Source organism: Macadamia integrifolia, chromosome 2, assembly GCF_013358625.1.
Source record: "Macadamia integrifolia cultivar HAES 741 chromosome 2, SCU_Mint_v3, whole genome shotgun sequence".
In the NCBI taxonomy this organism is placed as follows: Eukaryota; Viridiplantae; Streptophyta; class Magnoliopsida; order Proteales; family Proteaceae; genus Macadamia; species Macadamia integrifolia.
The window spans coordinates 10,619,324-10,633,992 of record NC_056558.1 but is presented as its reverse complement, the minus strand read 5'-3'; the positions used below and the strand labels follow the sequence as shown (position 1 = coordinate 10,633,992).

General features: G+C 38.3%; 2 protein-coding genes across 2 annotated transcripts; both read right to left on the bottom strand.

The window, feature by feature from the left end:
- Nucleotides 1–316: 316 nt before the first annotated feature.
- On the bottom strand, nucleotides 317–11,310 carry LOC122091731 (probable prefoldin subunit 3). Its single transcript, XM_042661848.1, has 6 exons — nucleotides 11,035–11,310; nucleotides 9,713–9,770; nucleotides 9,526–9,597; nucleotides 1,043–1,162; nucleotides 861–962; nucleotides 317–767 (listed from the first exon to the last, which is right to left on the bottom strand). Exons 1-6 carry the CDS (start codon nucleotides 11,280–11,282, stop codon nucleotides 690–692), a joined length of 678 nt encoding a protein of 225 aa, XP_042517782.1. The 5' UTR covers nucleotides 11,283–11,310; the 3' UTR covers nucleotides 317–689.
- Nucleotides 11,311–13,370: 2,060 nt separating this feature from the next.
- LOC122088974 (transcription factor UPBEAT1-like) lies at nucleotides 13,371–14,104 on the bottom strand. Its single transcript, XM_042658374.1, has one exon. It carries the CDS (start codon nucleotides 13,843–13,845, stop codon nucleotides 13,438–13,440), a length of 408 nt encoding a protein of 135 aa, XP_042514308.1. The 5' UTR covers nucleotides 13,846–14,104; the 3' UTR covers nucleotides 13,371–13,437.
- Nucleotides 14,105–14,669: the final 565 nt, after the last annotated feature.

Sequence of the window (14,669 nt, the reverse complement as noted above, 5' to 3'; positions counted from 1 at the left end):
GGACGTTTAAATTTACAATTCGTACCAAATTCGTTGCTCACCAACTGCACTGCCCCCTTTGGGTTATCATAACACCAATGATGCTAACACTCAAAATACATTACTTTCAGCTTTTCACAATGAAACTTCTGCTGCTTCCATCATTTTCTTCACTGAAAACAAAATGATCTCAAATCTTCTCAAAAGAGCTACCCCAAGTTTAAGTACAATTCCAATTGGTACTTTGTGATTCTGTCTAATTTAGAAACTAATAGAACTTAATTCAATCAGCTGGTGAACCTAAATGATCAAGCACACCAACAGCAACATGAATACATCCACTAATTAATTACCTTTCCACTAAAACTAAATTTTGGCAGTTAATGGTACAATGTAATTCAGTTCAAGCACAACCTAATATTTCAAAACCAGTTTTATGTCACAATAGATCTATCCAGTTAAAAAGAACTTGAGACCAGAAAACAACACAAGCCAGAGCCCAATTATCCGCTTCTTTTGCAACAAACCCTCCCCCTTCCCCACCCCCACCCAAGAAAAAAAAAAAAGAAAAGAAAAGCCTTAGACCCCATTTGATAAACATTTCAATCACCTTCATAGAAGGGGTAGACAGCAGAGATGGAACAACAAACTTTTGGCTTGGCAAAGCCAGCCCTAAATGCAAGGGTAACAATCTAGGAAAATGAGAAGTTTCAAGACTCCTTGGGGGAAGCAGCTTGTCTACTTCTGCGCTGATGAACATCCCAATTATACACACGAGCAATTGTGACCTGATCAATTGCATTTAATTAGCCCGGAAATCTAACCAATATGTATACATCAAGGAGGCAAAAGAATAAGAATGTGCTTAACATTAAGCATACCTGGGTTATTGTCACTTGATCTCTCACAAATTGTAGATCACCAACAAGGACTTCTAAACTAGCTCTAGCATTTTCTAGATTCTTTTGTAGAAGAGCAACAGCCTACACAAGTAAAGAATTAGATTTGCTTCCTTAATGCTCAAAAGGTAAGCCAAATAATATTACAAGCTATGACTAGCAACCTCTTCGCATGAATACTCCAACATGACATTTGCTCCCAGCCATAGACAAACAGAATCAGTATCCTCGATACGTGCCCGTGAATATATGCCCTCTGATACTTCAAAATCAGTGATCAATGCCTGCATCAAAGAATGCAGAGCTCAAGGAAAACTTACAATGCAATAAAACATAAATTATTGATGGATTTAGCCAGTATAAATCACAATCTTGACAAAAAAAAATGTGAACTTCTGTGATCTACTATTTACATCTAGCACAAAAAATCAATGCCCATAACAAATACATTTTTTTTTTGCTAACGACAGGTATCCAAGCGGCCTGACTATTCCGTGGGTCCATACTCCCATAACAAATACATGTACAACAAGAGCACATCATAAAAAGGTTAGATTCTTTGATGTGCTAAATGAACAAGACCCTCCACACAGACATATAGAAACTCCTGGTTGGAAAAAAATTTCCACAATCAACACCAACTGTGAAATGAATTTATTTTGCACAAACAAAGTGACAGCATCAAGAAAAGATAAAAACATTTAATTGTATACCCTATAACTACCTGTGCTCCATTTTCTTTGGAGGATGAGTTCTGTAAGCTCTTAAGGAGATGAGGTGGCTAGGAGGGTTGACAGTTAAGAGGGATTCGTTGAGGACCGCTCATCAATGGAAAGCTAGGGCTGGGTCTTTACTTTTTTTCATGAGCAAGGTGTAAACTACACTGCTGCTCGTTCGTAAATCTCCGCTCCTTGCATTTTCTCCTTTAGTATCTTGCTACTTCTTCCACTGACCACTGGGAGAGGAGCCAATTGTCGACCCAAGCCGGCCATCCCTAGCTGTGCCTGCAGTCCAAACCCCGTGCCGCATTAGGTTAGGGGCTGGGCGGTAATAGCTCCTATGCATCCGAAAGAGCACTGCCCTCTTAGGCATGCAAAACTAAGTAATCCAAGCCAACCCATTGATGCATATACGGCAGCCCTTACCTGGTTAGACCAGCATGACCGGCTTCAAAAGCCAAGAGCTAAGAAGAACAGGTCCAGCCCAAGGTTTTGGTCCAACAAGTGTTGGAAATAAAATTAATAGTTTATTAGTATTTTATTTCATGCTTTTAATTTACAGACTTGAACGTAGGAGTACGATTTATTTCCTTGTTTTGGTTTCCTTTTTATTGGTTGTTCCCTAGTTTAGGCTTAGTTTCCATTTCAGTTAAGCTTCTAATTCTATGTTTTTACTTTCCTATATATTGACTGTAACCGATGGACAAGGAGAGCGATTTTTGAATTATTGAATGAAGGTGTTGAATTTGTGCACTAGTGAAGTGTGTGGTTCCCCTCTTTCCCCCTCTCTACTCTGATTTCCCCTTTCTTTCCTAAGGTTCTCCATCAATTGGTATCAGAGCCGAAGGATCCTCCTTCGTTCTCCCCCCATTCCCTTCTTCCTTCCATCTTCTATTTTCCCTTCCCCATTCTCTGTTTCGGTTCCACCGAGACTAAGAAAAAAAAAAGGGTTGATTCTATCCGAAAAAGCAGAGACTCTCCCTGCCCCACCGCCTCCTCTTTCCCTTCCGCCATCAACAAGTGAAAAGAGAGAGAGGGACCAGAATCGATTCCCCCTGGTTCCGCTAGCAGCAAGACTGAAAAAAAAAAAAAAAAAAAGAAGAACCAACTCTGTTCTGAAGACGTTGTTCTCCTTTTCCCTTCCAGTAGCTTCCGTGAGAAAAGAGAAGAGAAAGCCAGTGTAGAAGAAGCCGAGAAGAAGAGGAACCAACTCTGTTTTGAAGACGTTGTTCTCCTTTTCCCTTCCGGTAGCTTCCGTGACCCTTTCTGGGTTCAGCGAGATCCAAGAAAAAAAAAAAAACAGCGCAGAAGAGGAAAGCGAGAACAGAAGACGAGAAGACAGAAAAGAAAGAAGAACACATAAGAAGAAAAGAAGAAGAGAGAGAGAGGAGCATACCTGGTTCGATCAATCGAACTTCCGCCTTCTTCTCCGCCTGTTCTATCTCCAAGAAGGAGAAGAACTAATTTGGTCGGTATTTCAACCCTCAACCCATGATTTCCCTTTTGTTCTTTTTTTACCTTATTATCTGTCTATTTCCTGGAATAGCCCTCCCTTTCTCCATTATCCCCCTTTTTGTCCCATATTTTTCTTTATTTCCAATTAAACCCCTGCCCCACACATGACACACCTTTTTGTGGTTTAATTTGAACTTCCAAAAAAATTACAATTCTGCCATCCCTGCCAAAAAAAAAAAAAAAAAAAACCCAGAGATAATTACCATTCTACCATTCATCTTTAAGTTTCCATCTATTTACTATATTGCCATTACTCTTCGAGTATTATTTTGTTAATCATCACCATGGTAGCCAATAGTGAAGTTATTCAATAGCTGAACTCCTATAAGGGAGAAATTGATGCAAAATTTAAAGCTATTATGACAATGATAGAATCCATACAAGCTTCTATTGATCGTTTGGTAGCAACAGATAAAGGAAAGAATCCCATCCAGTCTAGGGATTCTTCCAACACCACTTCACAGGACCATACACCACCACTACCTCCTCCACCACCATATAGTACTAGTAAATATGATAATGGAGCAGAATGGGTAGCAAGGTTGAATGTCCTTGATTTTTATGGAGACAACAATCCAGAACTGTACCTTGATTGGATTCACAGCTTGGAGACATTCTTCAGATGGAATGGGTTCACTGAGGCCCGAAAGATTCTATTTGCATAAGCCAAACTGAAATGCATAGCCCGAGTATGGTGGATCAAGCAACAACAACAAAATCGAATCCGAGGCATTGGTTTAGTCACTACTTGGGCTGAAATGCATGAAGTCATGAACCAGAGATTCTTGCCTTCTGATTACAAGCAACGCATGCATCTTAGGTTCGCATAGTTGAGACAGGAGAATTTGTTCGTTGAAGAATATGTTGCAAGATTTTATTATTTGGCCACTCGTTTTGATTTTGAGTGGGATGAAGAAGTATTAGTAGCACAATTTTGCAATGGTTGGCAACCTCAACTTAGTGCTGCTCTTGCATCTAGCCAACTGCCTACTATGGAAGACGCCGTGCAAGTAACATATCAGGTTGAGGGTTGAGGAAAGTTTGAAATGCCCATCTAATCGGAGAAATTTTGCAGATACTTTTCCTCGAGGTACTAGTTCCATTCTGCAACAGCCTCCTACCCAAGAAAGGTCATCTAGCAAACCACATGCTAGTGCTACATCTATGGCCTCTTCACGACCTAGTCAGCCATATTCTCCACCTCGACATGTTTCTAAAATGTCATCTTCATGGCCTACTCGTCCATACCCCATCGGCGTGGTTTAGTTAACCTTATGATTCTTCAAAATTTACAGTTCGGTGCTACTCCTGCCATGGATTTGGACATATCAGTGCTCAATGTCCCAGCCGTTTGGATCCTTTTATTGATAAGGATTCTCCTATACCATATATTCCCGAAGAGCAACTTGGTTCTGACAGTTGATTTAAGAGCGTGCGCCAAGTGAAGTCAATGACACTCTCAGTGATGAAGACCAACATCTTTTTTATGTCATTCATCATATGTTGACCACTCAGAAAGCAACTGACAATGAAGATTGGCGCCACGGTAGTATTTTCCAGACTCGTGTGAAGTGCAATGACCAGTTGTTAACCTTGGTTATTGATGAAGTTGAACTAATGTTGCCTCTGAAGACGTTCGTAAGTTGGGATTGAAGATAGAGCCACATCCAAATCCCTACAAGGTTGCTTGGGTGAACAACACTAATCTCAAAATCATAGATAAGTGTTTGGTCACATATTCTATTGGTGGATTTAAGGATACAGTCCAATGTGATGTCCTTCCTCTGAAGGCGTGCCATATCCTTTTTGGTCGACCTTGGTTGTTTGACAAGAAAGTACAGCATTGTGGCTATGCCAATACCTATGCTTTCAAGCATGCCAACAAGACTATGAAGTTTCATCCTGCCAACGATCTCTCTGAAATTAAGCTTAAGAAGATGGTGAGATCGTTCCTCATCCAACGTATTCCTTCAGACGGTCTCCTTGGTCATTTCCCTAACTCGACGGAGTCGAGTTCTTTTCAGAGGAGGAGAGTTGATGCAGATACGGCTGCCCTTACTTGGTTGGACCAGCATGACCGGCTTTGGAAGCCAAGAGCCAAGAAGAACCGGTCCAACCCAGGGTTTTGGTCTAGCAAGGGTTGGAAATAAAATTAATAATTTATTAGTATTTTATTTCATGCTTTTACTTTCCAGACTTGAACGTAGGAGTAGGATTTATTTCCTTGTTTTGGTTTCCTTTTTATTGGTTGTTCCCTAGTTTAGGCTTAGTTTCCATTTCAGTTAAGCTTCTAATTCTATGTCTTTACTTTCCTATATATTGACTATAACCGATGGACAAGGAGAGTGATTTTTGAATTATTGAATGAAGGTGCTGAGTTTGTGCACTAGTGAAGTGCGTGATTCCCCCTCTTTCCCCCTCTCTACTCTGATTTCCCCTTTCTTCCCTAATGTTCTCCATCACCCATATTATTGACTAATGATGGATAAGATAATGTGCCTTTTTTCTTTGGAGGGAGGGGGTTAGATACCAGCACAAAGATTTTCTTCTTAGGTGATATTGCTTTGTTATATGATTTTTTGTGTCCAGTAAATTTTTTGTCCATCTGTGGACATAACAAAAAGACCATTGATTAATTTGATACCATGACCTTTAGACTTATAAGCATGCCCAAGCACAACAGCTTTAGTGGCTGGGTTTTAGCAATGATTATCTAGACATAGGCTCATCATAAAGCAACTCTTTAAAATACCCATTTGTTATAAATGATAGGGCTTATGGTACATATGTTCCCTCTACAATCAAAGATAGAAATTTAGTAAATACATACCACACCTTGTACCACCTAAGTTAATGTGAAATATTAAGTTGGTGAATACATTATCATTAGATTCAATGGCAAACTTCCCTCTTTAAACCACCATACAACATGTACTGGGAAACAAAATTTCCATTATACTTCTTTTGTGAGAAAAATAAAAAGTAGTGTTTTCCTGATGGAGATGGAAAGTGCTTGTAGGTTTCATAGCATGATAATGGTTGACGAAAGTTTGGATGGCTAAAGATGCATACGATGTTGAGGGGAAGAAAGAAGGGGGGGGGGGGGAGCACTTGCAATAAGAAAAAGAAGTACATGAGAGGGTATCAACAGAAGAAGAAAGGAAAAAGAAGAGAGAAAAAATAGCAAGTGGGGACGAGCAAGGAAACCCACTGAAGGTTTCAAGGTTCAATATATTTCCAACCAAAAATGTAAATTCATCCCACATCATCATTTTTTTGTACAATGCTCAAATGGACTCTAGCTACAAGCAAATAAGTACCATTAAATGATTACTAGGACCATCACTATATTCAAAAGAGAGGAAATTAAACATTAAAGAATGTAACAAAAGTAATAGAAAGACCCTTTTTTATGCAACTAGACTTAAATAACTAAGGCACCGTTTGATAACATTTCTGCTGTTTCTGTATCTAGAAACAGCAGAAACGGTTTTTCGCGTTTCTGGAAACAAAAAAGGATTTTTTGGTGTTTGATAAACCTATTTCTCGAAACGTTTTTTGCAAACATAATGCCACTAAAAAACCCAATAGTATCATCGGATGCCCAAAAGGGAGAGAGTGTTCAGTTGCCTCTTTTTAGGTTTAAATAGTTGAGAGATTTATCTGGCACAACAACATTTTTTTCCTCTCAAATTCGTTTTTAGAAACAATGAAATAAGTCCAACTTGTTTCGTCAAAGTCGTTTCTAGAATTGTAAATAGGCATAAATTTTGATTTATGTTTCTAATAACGGGTGAAATGGTACAACTTTATCAAATGCTTTTCTCCATTTCTGAGAATAAGAAAATGCAGAAATTGCAGAAATGGAACGTTGTCAAACGGTGCCTAAGTTACACACTTAAATAACTAAGGTACACCCTTCCCTAGGCCTTGATAACAGCTGAAATGAAGCCAAACAAAAAGATCCCCATCTCCTGCCTTGTTCCATGAATTGTTAGAAACAGAAAATAAATGTGGCTTGTGCCCAAGCTTATACATTATGTTGGCCAGCCACTACAACAAATATAATAACCAGCTAATGTTTCAAGTCCCATAATCATGTTATCACATGGATAATTAACTTTTCAATTATATTGGTGGATAGCTATGCTAGAAGGACACTCACCCTTAAAGATTTTTGTGCCCATAGATGTCATCTTGGACACTGATGTGGAAATGGCTAATGGAAATGGCTACACACTTATTTAGACACTGCTGTTTGTCTTTTGCATATAAGCTACCTCAACTGGTCCTACTTTGACGTTTCCTCCCTATCCTAAATTACTAGTTATTGTTTCTTTTTTGCTTCACTAATGTATTGGAATAAAAAAAATATACAGGTGTAAATTAATCTCTATAATATGTATCAATCTTATCTAACACCCATATGGTAAGAGAACGGGAAGTATTCTTCCATAAAAAAAAGGGCATACCCAGTGCACAAGGCTCCCCGCTTGGGTAGAGTCATAATGTATGCCAGCCTTACCCCTGTGTTTTGCAGAGAGACTGTTTCCTGAGTTCCATAATACAGGCAATAATCAGCTCCATCTTTTTCCTTTCAAGGAAGAACTTCCCATGACCTATTTTGGAGATATTAAATATATGTCAAGCAAGAATGATCAATTAAATTTACATAGCCATATTTCAGCTTCTGGATTTGGGGTTTTCTATGTTCGGCACTCCTTGTCTGTGTGTATACAGGAAATTCATGTCCATTTCCTCAAACTCAAAGTTTAGGTGGATGTTAACATTGAGGAATGCCTGAAGCACTTTTAAACTGACTTATTTTTCATTATAATTTCCCTGCTAAGCACAGATGAAAGTAGATGGAAAAATTGGCCTCAAAGGAGCTTTCTTGATGAAATCCTTTTCCAGGAGTCTGTAGGGCAAAACAGAGAAAACTTTGAAATTTTTGCATAGGTGCACATCACTGCCAACATTTCGATCTCAAAATCACTTAAAAGAGATGCATCTAGCATACGAAAGGGTGTCTCATGCACAAAGGAAGAAAAGAGCATCGCTCATATCTTTTATTGCATGGTTGTATGGTGATCTCATCCTACTTTTTGACACTATTTGCGACGACGTTGGTAAGTGCAAGGAATTTTATCAACCACCGAACCATGGAGTGACCTTGCCAAGGGTACAAGAGGGGAGATTCTGCGAAAGATGATCACAATCCCATTAGCACCATATTAGGGTAATTTGAAGCAAGGACTATGTGAATCTTTAATGATTCCCCCAGACAATTTCAAAATTGTGCAGATGTATCCAGACCTTACTAAGCTCATTCAAACAGGTTCCTAGACAAAGAGAGTGGTTTCCAGAATAACTGGATACCCATCATTTGCAATACTGTGGATCATGTATAGAAACAAATACAGTTGGTGCCTTTTTGTCTATGTATGTCACCATTATACAGTGGGAAACTGGGAATGCTTCTTCCTCAATTTGTTTTTGGGTAATCTCAAACTACAAACTTAAAGTTTCTGATCCATTAAAACTTTTATACGATTTTTAGCATAAATCAATTAGAAAGGTAATCTAAGGATTCTTGCCCTCCTGCTTGACGCAGAATAAGAGAAACCTAATTTCTACGAATAATTCCAACCAACGATAATCCCAGATTAGCATGGCTTTCCTCAACAAATTCAAAGAAATATGGTTTTACTTTGCAAACTCAAAGAAACCCCCAAGAAAAATCTACAGCAAACCTATATCCTATTTTTCAATTGGCCATGAGTGAAAATGAGATTTATTAACGTGGTCAATGACACCAAATCAAGTAGTTGGCTATCAACTAGTTCAATGACATCAAATAAAAAATTAGAGCAAGTTTTGAAGAGAAAACTAGAGCACAAGTTACAGAACTGTGACACATAGAACATGGATCTCGATTAAAAAACATAGCCCATGACGCATTATCAGTTTAAATGGTTTTTCCTGTGCACCTTGGCAGCTTCTGTCTAAATCAGTTTTGATAATATATTTACAACTGAAGAGAAAAACGCCATAAGAACTGCAAATGATTATTAGTTTGAGGCGTTTCATGTAAAACTTTTGAATACCTATGTACAGGACAGTCTTCATGATAACTTGGCTTATCTTGAATTTGCTGATCTCATAATGCTATGACAAGTTAGTAAACAAACAAAGATGCTTTTTTATATAGCAGAATTTGCAACTGAGTAGTTTCTTCAATATACACAAACATGCATAAATCAAATTTCATATATAAATACAATATCCTAGATCCCATTTCATCATATACACACCTTTATAATCTCAAGACATGCACATTAATGGCTATAGGAAGATATCAAGATAATGTATCAACAATTACCAAAGAATGCATAGAATCATAAATAACGAACCTCACCAGTACCCTTCTGAGCTTGTAATGTGGCAACTATGTCTAAGCATTTCTCAATGTCTGGTATCTTTGCCTGGTATTCATTGAAGGATTAAAAAGATAAGGGAAAGGACTAAGTGTTAGAAATTTGTAGAAGGAAGCCTTCTACCAAGAGAAAATGGTCAAATAGAAACAGAGGGAAAAAAAACCTGAAGATCCCTCTGCTGAGCAAGAAGCTTCATCTCGACCAATTTGTACTGCTGAAGCCTGTAAATGATATCACAGAAATACAGAAAAAAATAAGTGTGGAAATAAATTCAGCAGTCCTTTTTACAGACTTTTGGGTTGTTGTAAGTGGGCTGAAGACTCTCACAATATATTGACATGTTCTAGCTGTCTCTAGGGTTATGCCACTGAACCCTGTGGAACATGGTTCCTTTTATGTCAGGTTCTATGGAAGGGAGTAGAATAGAGGAGTTGTTGAACATACTAGTCATCCTTTGCAAACTGAAATTTTCTAACTATGTTTAATTCCAGAGAGAGACTCATCCACAGAAGGGATATTCCAGGGACAGGGTGAAACTACAGGAAAAAAAAAAGGTTTTCAGTACACCCCCACCATTTTTTTTTTCCGAGTTGGGGTAAGGTAAGATAACTAGATCAACAAGAACATAGTACAGTTATAAAATGATTTAATCTAAACCGCGATGAGTGCAGCTATAAGATCTAACAGTGAATGATAAAATCGTGAATCAATGGAATCAAAAGCCATTCTTGCATACTACAATACAAGAAGGGATGAAACTTAACCAAGTGGTCCACAAAGTGAGCTCAGAAAAAGAGAATGTGTAAATTGAAAAGTCATGGCTGTCCCTGAATTAAGGATAGGATCGGCTATAGGGGTTAAAAGGCGGATGGCACTCTTGACCAGAGAGTATTTTTCATATGTACAGGGCATGGGGCTTGAGGGATGATTACAAAGGGTGGGTTATAGTTTCTCTAGGGAATGAAAAATATATACAAGCTTCAAAATTCCAGCAATGCAGTATTGCAGTACTTGAGTCAAACATTACTTCAAAGAAGTGGCTTTTGGGTTTGGAAGGATAATACTGGGTGTCTTAAGAAATAAATCTATCATGTACTGATTTGAACATGAAATCATTTGACCTGCAATTACTCAGCATAGATTACTTGCACGCCAATCGAACAGAGTTTCCACGGATCACAAAATTGGAACTTGAGAATCATTTAATAAACAGGGTAACGAAACTAAACGATTACAAGAAGCTTCAGCATTAGTATTTAACAAGTTTCTATACAATCCATCAATCCACTATAAGAGAAGATCAAATGAAGTAGAAGTTCTCCAAAGCACCAAGTCCTCCAAAACCAACAAAAAAAAGGCCCATCACCAAGAAACCACAAAAACCCTAACGGGAATTTCAAAACCAGATTAACTATGAGCTGAAATATACGAATCACGACGACCAATATAACTACATAAACATAAGAAGGTAGGAAGGGTTCTGACCTCTCTTGAAGGAACGCGAGGGCAGAGTTTGCATCCAAGCCTGATTGTGTCAGATACGTATGAACATCTTCCACGAATGAAGCTCCGGGAATACCCCTTCGTTCCGAAACCGCAGAAGAAGACGAAGAAGCCATTGAAGAGACCAGAGAGACAAAGAGTTCACTACAACTCTGGCTGGAGAGGGTTAAGGAGTGCGACGGAGAGGGGTACTCTTGTCTTTGTAGGCAAACGAGGCCACCTTGAGCCATGGAGTTGGGCTGGGTTTCAAACAAGAAACTCAGACCCATCATAGAGTGCCCACCCAAACCCTGCTCTTTCTAAGGGCTAGAATCACAGTTCAGGTGCGTGAGATTTTTTTTTTTTTGTGGGGGATGAGGGGGTTGTAAAGTATCTCAAAAATGCAGTTTAGGTACAATGTTTAAGCTAAAATTGAGGGCTGGATTTAATTTATCCAAAAAAAAAAAAAAGGTTGAATTGTTAGCATCTATAATCATGGTTTAAAAAAAATCAAAATCGGAATTAGATCAGATCAGTTGAATTGATCGATTTGGATTGAAATTGGCAATGAGTCAGTGATCAATGACTGTCGATTCTAGGAATTTTGGGATCAAATCACTGGGTTTGAGATCTGAGGAGCCGATTCTAAGGTTTTTGAATCGATCCCAACCAATCAGTATGAACCAATTTGACCTTGATTCCAAGTTTAAAATCGTTGTCTATAATTCTTTGATTTACTATGCAAGTCAACAAGGTTTCAAACTTTCTAATCCTGATGATATGGAATATAGAATTTGGTCCATTTTGGTGAAGGCTAGTGGGGTTTTAAGCATCCTTAAGCCAGGAGGAAGGATGTATTCCCCACGGCCTTACCGATGACCATGTCTTGGACTTTGTTGGTTATACTAAATTCATTGAGCTATGAGCTATTCATCTCCATGATTCTGTATCAAGCCCACATTTGCTATTTGGGCCAAGCCCAGATCCATATCAGTGGAATTAGCTCTAACTGGGCTAAAGTATGTCCAAGCCATGGGCTGAAAAAATGGCCCAAGCCTAGCCCAATCTGACCATTATCAAGCAAGAGGGAGATCGTCTTGTCTTGAGAAGTAAATCAATCCCACGAGGAAATGTGCTTGGACAAAGTTATCTTTCATCTGTAGAGTAGAGAAGGAAGAATCACAGGTGATGTGACCCTATAATTGAAGTCTTGTGTCAATATTACATTCTCACCCTTTATTTATGAAGTCGAAACTACCCCTCATTAATGTCATTTGATGGCACCAATGGCCTTATGAAAGAATTCTTCCTTCACCAAGTATTTATTTTATTTAAAAAAAAAAAAAAAAGAAGAATTGTACACACTATCGACGTATACAATTATATCATATTCTCCTCCCCCTCTCCTCAAATCGTCCTACCTTATAATAATTAAGATACTCCGAGGGATGCGCAATGCACGCCAAGATTCTGGTTCTTTTATTAGTTTGCTTTTTGAGTGAGTTTCTAGTTCTCTGTTGATGGCAATTCTACAAGTGGGGTCCTATTAACTCTTTTTGTTTTGTATTTGTCCGGGAATGCATTCCTAGATATAAATCTTACAACACTATTTTCTTTTCTTTTTTAATACATTCTTTCTGATCTTTAAATAATAAAAGAACAAGCTGATAAAGAAGATCCAATGCCTTCTCTCTAATGTAATAACATCAAAATGGTTTTCACTTTGGAATAATTACTTATAGGCTTTTTTTTTTTTTCTCTCTTCAAGTGCAACAGAAGATATGTATGAGGAATCTCTTATGTTCACACCAATGGCAGCATCATCAATAACGACCCACAATAGTGAGAAAGAAGAGAAAAAAAAAAAAAAAATTATGAGAGGGTATACCTTACATGGGTAGTGTGGGTATCTTTTTTCCAAATTTTATTAAGAGGGCTTGTAAGGTAGGATGCCCTCTCATAATTGTGAGATTCAAGGATTAGAAACTTTATAAGAGTTAATGATGAATCCATGGTCCAATCATAATGTCACATCACCCATGATGAAGAGATTCCCTCTTCATCAGTCATGAATGAAAACTTGATTCTTATTTCGCCAACGGGGTAAAGGTTGATTCTTGTTTTGCTCCCAAATTTACATTCACAGCTTACAATGAATAAAAACATTCTGTTATATTAGCACACGTACAAGCAAATCTTGGTTTACAAGTTTAAATTAATGTGTACATGGTAGTACCATAGTAGGACCATTGCACCCATTTCACCCGTTGGATATATATATATATATATATATATATATATATATAACTAATCAAAAACAAATATTTGGAGACCCAAACTATCAGTGAAAAGTGAATGAGAATTGGAGTAGGTATATCAATGATTACAACAAATGAATTAGATCCATTACTCATCTGAACCAGACAATGCCTTCACCATAACTTGCATAACCTTCACTCGCATTTGCAGAGATTCTATGTATTCAGCTGTTTCCCTGAAGAGCCCATCCAAGCCCATGGAGCTTTTTCCATTTGGGATGAGTTTCTTCAGGGTTCTAACCTTCTTCTCCATCTCATTCATGGCCCTTGTAGAACCTTCTGGAAGAATCCTCCTCCTTTTCATTGAGATCCTTGGCAACCTTGCCCTCAACCTATGCCCTCCTCCATTGCTCCTTCTGCTGCTGCTGCTTCTTCTTCTAATGGCCTGAGCTTTTGAGACTTTGCACGAGAGAGGACCACCTGAAGATATACTCTCTAGAACTATACCCTTTAAATCAGGGGAAGCAAGGAGAAGATGGAGATCAGAAGTGCCCATTATGGGTTCAAGGATTTCAAAGAAGACAAACTTGTCTACAGACCTTGGTGCTTCTTCTTCTTCAAGAGGGCTTATATAAGTGGAAGGAAAATGGGTTTGGTGACAGTTGAGGATAATAAGAAATCATTTTGAAGGGGCAGCCATTGTGGGGACCTCACCACAAAGTCCTCTCCAAGAGAGTGAGATGGATCAAATATTGAAAGAGCTATAGTTTGCTCGTTGCTTGGAACATGAAATAACCCATGTTCTTCTTTGTTCTTCCTAGCCAATACTGCACATGCATTCACATGATTCCTCCTATAAACCCAACCTCCTCTCAAGTACTTAGGCTAAGCACTAACCACTAAGCCCTAAGCCCTAAGCCCTAAGCCCTCCTACTACTATTAACAAGTTTCCATCCTTATCCCATCAAAACACCCTGGATTATTCCTTCTACCTTTTTTTCCAAATTCAATGCATGTTCCATGGGACTGTTTGGAGTTGATCTTTATAAGTTACTCATTCCAGCTCAATCAAGGTGTCTTAATGGTTTTAAAAGGACTTAGGGGAGGCCATTTTTTCAGTATTTGTGGCTGCTGTTTTTGTTGTTGTTGGTTGTTACTACTTACCTTCTGTTTTAGTGTTTCCATATTAGGGGACCTAGAAATGATCTATATAACAACTTAAGATATCTAGGGTCAAGATCCTTCTTATTATTGCCACTGTTTGTGGTAACAAAAGGAAGAATTTTAGATCTTTATGTTGGGATAAGGAAGCTTGATGAGATGCCTCTCCTCTCTTACCTTACATTTATTCATTCATGCATGAACCAATCAACAAATAAA